Genomic DNA, 6,000 nt, shown 5'->3' with positions numbered 1-6,000 from the left:
GCTCTGCGTATTATGACTGTTGGCAGCTCTCCGTCGTTTTTCCGACGGAGAGCCGCCAACAGCCATACTGATGGGCGGCGGGGAAGTGGAGGTTGCTCCACCTCCACCGCCACGCCAACAGAACACCGCCCCACGAATCACGTCCTGTGATTCGGCGCGGCGGTGTTCTGTTGGCGGTGTGGTGTCGGCGGAGCTTCCCCCATGGCTCCCGTCCCCTCCCGGAGGATCGACGGAACAGGTAAGTCGATCGTCCGTTAGGGGAGGGGGGTGGGGGGGTGTTGTGTGTTGTGTGGGTGCATGGGGGTGTGCGTCTGTGTATGTAGAGGGGGTGTGTGAGTGCGTGTATGCTTGCGGGGGTGTTGCGTGTTTTGGGAATGAGTGCGTGTATGTCTGTAGGTATGTCTGTATGGATGTGTGCGTGTATGTTTGAATGTGGGTGTGCATGTCTGACTGTGTGTGTGGATGTTGGCATGTATGTTGGTGTGTGTGCGTGTATGTGTGTTGGTGGTGCCTGCGTGCGTGTCGGGTGTGTATGTGTAAGGTAATGTCGGGGTCGGGGTGGGGAGGTGGGTCCTGCCACCTTTGGGGGTGGCAGGAGTGGTGGGGGGTGTAGGGGAGGGAGTCGGGTGGGGGTGGGGGGTGGGGAAGACCCCTATCAGTGCCAGGGAAGGAATTCCCTGGCACTGATAGTGCTTACCGCCATGGATTTCATGGCGGTTCCTTCCGCTGGAAATCCACTGCGGTAAGCCGGGTCAAAATACCGGCGGCGGTATTGTCACGGATGCCGGGCTGGAGACCCAGGTCTCCAGCCCAGCGGTCGTCTCCGCCCTGGCGGCCGGAACGGAGAAGCGGTGGATGACCATGGCGGTAACCGCCATGGTCATAATCCTAAAAAAAAAAACGCCAGCCTGTTGGCGGTCTTACCGCTGCTTTAACACTGTCCGCCAGGGTTGTAATGACCCCCTTTGTGTGTAATGTGTGTGAGACTGACTTTCTCAGGAGGAGAACGATGGAGATACTGACTGGAGTAGAAGCTGCAACAATATTGTTACCTAACAAGCCGGATGATGAGGACATTGCAGAACAACCAATCAACGACATGTGAACTGAATAATGGTATAATTCATAGATTTAGAGTTTTAGTTTTATTGGACAAAGTGTGAACATGCGATTGACTGACCAATGGGGATTTTGGAAATAGTTTTACTAGTCTTGATTTAACTACACTGCACGGAGAGAAGACACCGTCATTGCCCATTTTCTTGCTGGCCGAAAGGTCAAGGTTTTCTTGTGTGTCCTAACAAGAGACTTGCTAAATTTTAATGTTTAAAGACTTTGCGTTTTCTAAACTTTAATGATGAATCCTGATGCCTTGCTGATCAACTGATATCCTGAGGACGAAGACTGATTCTGCTTGCTGATCCACATTGAGGATAGGTATTATGAATTAGAATGTTGACTACTGTGTATATTTGCTTTTACTTTTTAGGTACCAACTGCACTGTTTTGGTAGAGCCATAGTTAGATATTTTTCCAAATTGGTGTTACCAAATTGTTTTGCATGAAGCCCAACATGGTGATGCTAATCTGATGTTAGTTAAGGATCCTCACTAATGACAGTATGCTAATAGGGAATTATGTTTGATGAATTTCTCTGCTGAATTCGAATGTATGTAATCACTTTGTCGCAGTTGACTTTGCTATTAATTTGCACCATAACCTTCGAATGTGTTGTAGTTCAAGCTTTGATTAGATTACGGTTCTTCCGCTGCTTTGGACAGCCAGTATTGTTTCTGTATGTGTTTCATTTGATTTTGAGATTAATCTATATGACCTTAGCATTGGTAATATAGGCAAATAAATATTCTAACTTTTACTGAGGTGAGGTTATTCATGACTGAAAGGTCATGGTGCGTGACAACTACTGACTCCGTTGATTATTGAGGTTGCTGATTGTTGTCGATTATTGATATTGTGTACTGGTTATAGATCTGCATGTACTGGAGCTATGGTAAGAATTGCAAGTCAAAAGTTTCATCGACCTATTCGCATCCCCTTGTAAGTTTACTTATTAAGGTCAGACACGCTAACAACAGAAAGGAAAAAAAACGTCTTACATTTGCTTATCTAATATCCGATCCTGCAGCATCAGACTTTCGAATCCCATTCATAACAGTAACTCCTTTCAGACACCAATAGAAGTCGCTGGAGCAAATACATACTCCCGATTTATATCTAGAAATCTCCCACTTTTCTCTTCTGAAACGTTGGCATGTATGAGGACATCACGCATGGACCTGGGAATATTGGCAGCTATTAGTAAAGTGGTTGCTACTTTCTCCTTGTCAGGTTTTGCCCAAACTCAGCTTGCATGTACCATGCAAGCTTTGGAAAACCCACCAGCACAGTCTGTTAGAGCCGAGAACTTCTGATCTTTAGTAAAGCCAGTTCCAGTGTTTTAAATGTGCAGATACTGCCCAGTACTGAATACCTGCACTTCTTTAATTTGAAAGGGAGAGTACCTACATTTCTGAGAAGCAAACGGGTACTGCGGAGAGTGGCACAGCTGCCAAGTTTCCCAGGTCCCTGCCTGATGTGCTGCCCCAGTCCAGTTTTTTTTTACCCTCTGAATTCTGGGACTTGTAGTTTTGTTTATTCCATTATAACACAGGACTACAAGTCACAGAATTCATAGTAAAAACCTGGACCGGGGCAGCACATCAGGCATGGATCTGAGTGACTCAGCAGGACTGTAGTGATCACCAGCACCTCTGAGTCTCCATTCAAAGCACTGGCCAGTTCAACCTGCAACATAAAATAGCAGCACTGCAGACGGAATTTACCAATGTTAACAAATTGCAAGTCTTTATTTACATATAATATGCAGCGTTTATACAGTAATATATTCTTAAGCCACTGGGCCCCAAACGAGAGACCTGTTGCCTTTGCCAGTGCTTGTTCTATTTAAGGGTCTTGTGTCACAGTCGTGGCAGCGTGTCCGTTTTCTGTTTCCATGCCGCATAGTTCCTTTTCTAGTTCCACGCCGTATGGTCCCTTCTTTGTTTCGATTCTGCGGGTGCCATTGGCTCTGACTGGCTGACGTCATGCGTGTGCGCCACACGTGCGCCGGAAGTGGGGAGCGCGTGCTGCGCTGGAGCTCAGGGCAGCGATCAGAGCGCGACCCCAGACCCCGGGATGGCGGCGCCGCTCTCCGCCCCGCTGATCCTGGCCCAGAAGCTGGCGGACAACGAGCCCAGCGCCCGGCAGCAGGCGGTGCGGAGGCTGAGGAAGTACCTGCGGGCCCGGAGCCGGTTGCAAGCGGGTGAGTGCATACGGAGGGCAGGGAGACCCGGGGCAAGGGGATCAGCAGAAGCAAGAGCTTGTGGGGTACAGAGCCCCGGGAGGCTGGTGGTGCAGGTGACAACCCCCCTCCCCCGAGGGAGGCCCAAGGGACAGGAGGAGCCAGAGCTTCTGGGGTACAGAGCCGGGGGCGTGGGGGGCAGAGTCAGGTAGCACCCCCAGCGCCCCAGGGAGAGACAAGAGGAACCAGAGGCAGAGCTTGTGGGGTACAGAGCCCCGGGAGGCTGGTGGTGCAGGTGACAACCCCCGCCCCCGGGGGAGGCCAAGGGACAGGAGGAGCCAGCGACAGAGCTTGTAGGGTACAGAGCCGGGGGGTGGGGGCAGAGGCAGGCCCAAGAGACAGGAGGAACCAGAGGCAGAGCTTGTGGGGTACAGAGCTGGGGGGTGGGGGCAGAGGCAGGCCCAAGAGACAGGAGGAACCAGAGGCAGAGCTTGTGGGGTACAGAGCCGGGGGGTGGGGGCAGAGGCAGGCCCAAGAGACAGGAGGAACCAGAGGCAGAGCTTGTGGGGTACAGAGCTGGGGGGTGGGGGCAGAGGCAGGCCCAAGAGACAGGAGGAACCAGAGGCAGAGCTTGTGGGGTACAGAGCTGGGGGGTGGGGGCAGAGGCAGGCCCAAGGGACAGGAGGAACCAGAGGCAGAGCTTGTGGGGTACAGAGCCGGGGGGTGGGGGCAGAGGCAGGCCCAAGGGACAGGAGGAACCAGAGGCAGAGCTTGTGGGGTACAGAGCCGGGGGGTGGGGGCAGAGGCAGGCCCAAGGGACAGGAGGAACCAGAGGCAGAGCTTGTGGGGTACAGAGCCGGGGGTGGGGGCAGAGGTAGGCCCAAGGGACAGGAGGAAGCAGAGGCAGAGCTTGTGAGCTGCTGGGGGCAGACAGGTGAGTCATCGTGAGATGCAGGGAGACAGGGAAGAGGATGAACTGGGGGGCGGGGGGCGATCTTGTGGGGTACAGAACCCGGGGGCTGGGGGTGCAAGTGAACCCCGAGAGAGAGCCATGGAAGAGAATTAACTGGGGGGAGAGCTTGTGGGGGTACAGAGCTGAGGGTGCAGGTGATCCCCGAGGGAGGCCCAGGGGACAGCAGGAGGAACCAGAAGCACAGCTTGTCCGGTCCCGGGGTCAGGGGAGGCTGACAGCTGCCGAGTGAACACCAGGGGGGGCCGGGGCAGCCGTAGACATCTTACTGTGGTGGTCTTGCTATAAGATTGGTGGGGGACAACGCCCCTTTTATATAGAAATGGAATGACTTTTGGAGAGCTGAAGACAAGAAGCAGACATGGTCAGTGGACAGGACGTTGCGTGAGAGGGAAGGTGGAACTTCAGTGAACGCTTTTTGCTATAGGGAAGGGCTTGAGAGGGAGTTGGTTATTTTATGCACTAATATTGCGTTTCAGGGGATAATGTAAACCATTTAAGGAGAATGCTGCTGGCACCTCCTTCTTTCTTTGAAGATTTTAAAGAGAGTACGTTGTCTTAGATCACTTATGTTTCTAATGCATTTGTTTATGCGGTTTTGTTTGTATTTTTGTAGCTCGGACATTACCCATAGATGTCAGAGCGCTTTACGTTAGAACAAAGAAAGTTACATGAGAAATTCAGAGTAACAGGGTAGTAAGTGACGGACTTATAGCTGCTACGATTACTCACTGTGAGAGTTACACACACACATATATATATTAGGAAAGTTAAAGCAATTAGGATTACACAAATACATGTTGCATATTGAAGCTGAAATGTTGTTATAGGTCTTAAGAGTGACATGTAACGGAATACGCCATTAAGTGTGAGGGCGTATACGTGCTGAGGAGCTTGGCAGGGAGTATTATTGAGAAATTATGTCTAAGCCCAAATGGGCAAATGTCTCTGGAATTCTGCCTCAAGCGAGGAGTTCGCCTGGGATGCATTTTGGCCCCATTACTTTTTATCTTTTATATTAATGTTATGTTACACAATTTATAGAGCGCATGGCTACCCTCTGGTTTCCCAGCGCTACTAAACCCTAACCACAGAGGGGAAGAGAGTGATACGCAACAAGAAAGGAATAAAAACAACTGGACCTAGAATAACCCAAGTTTTCAAGGCCTTTCGAAATTCCAGTTCTTGCTCCATCAGCCGAAGATTAAGAGGCAGCGGGTTCCACAATTTGGCTCCTAAAAACATCAGAGAGGACCCACCCCATCTTGCTTTCTTTATTTTCGGTACGGTTACTAAAGCAAGAGTAGTGGATCTCAAATCTCTATTTGGCCTATAAAAAGTGGCCAAGTTCCTAAGGAGCATAGGTCCTCTATCATGCAAAGACCTGTGAATATGACATAGAGCCTTAAATTTGATCCGCTGTACAACAGGCAACCAGTGCAAGGAGGCCAATCCAGCTTTCACAGAAGACCTTCTTGGGATATTCAGTAATAAACGAGCCGCAGCATTTTGAACTCTTTGTAATTTCTTTTTAACATATACTGGGAAACCTATGAAAAGGCCATTCCCGTAGTCTAGCCTTGAAAGAATAACAGCTTGCACAAAGAGTCTTCTAGCCAGTGCTGGAAGAATAACAAAAATCTTCCTAAGAAGTCTCAGTAAGGCAAAGCAAGTAGTAGATATTTTCATAGCCTGCAGGTCTAGCGTCAGAAGTGGGTCCTGACTGGTC

The 6,000-nt window shown here is 50.4% G+C and overlaps 1 protein-coding gene across 1 annotated transcript in view; it reads left to right on the top strand.

The window, feature by feature from the left end:
- The first annotated feature begins 3,101 nt into the window (after positions 1–3,101).
- The window catches only part of RRP1B (ribosomal RNA processing 1B), a 170,608-nt gene continuing 167,709 nt past the window's right edge, over positions 3,102–6,000 (top strand). Inside the window, exon 1 of the mRNA XM_069202945.1 lies at positions 3,102–3,322. Within this exon, the coding sequence (XP_069059046.1) occupies positions 3,196–3,322 (127 nt within the window). The 5' untranslated portion in view covers positions 3,102–3,195. The remainder of the gene's footprint in view (positions 3,323–6,000) is intronic.

Source organism: Pleurodeles waltl, chromosome 8 (genome assembly GCF_031143425.1).
Source record: "Pleurodeles waltl isolate 20211129_DDA chromosome 8, aPleWal1.hap1.20221129, whole genome shotgun sequence".
Classification (NCBI taxonomy): domain Eukaryota; kingdom Metazoa; phylum Chordata; class Amphibia; order Caudata; family Salamandridae; genus Pleurodeles; species Pleurodeles waltl.
The sequence above is the reverse complement of the archived record's forward strand: the minus strand, read 5'-3'. Positions and strand labels throughout refer to the sequence as shown.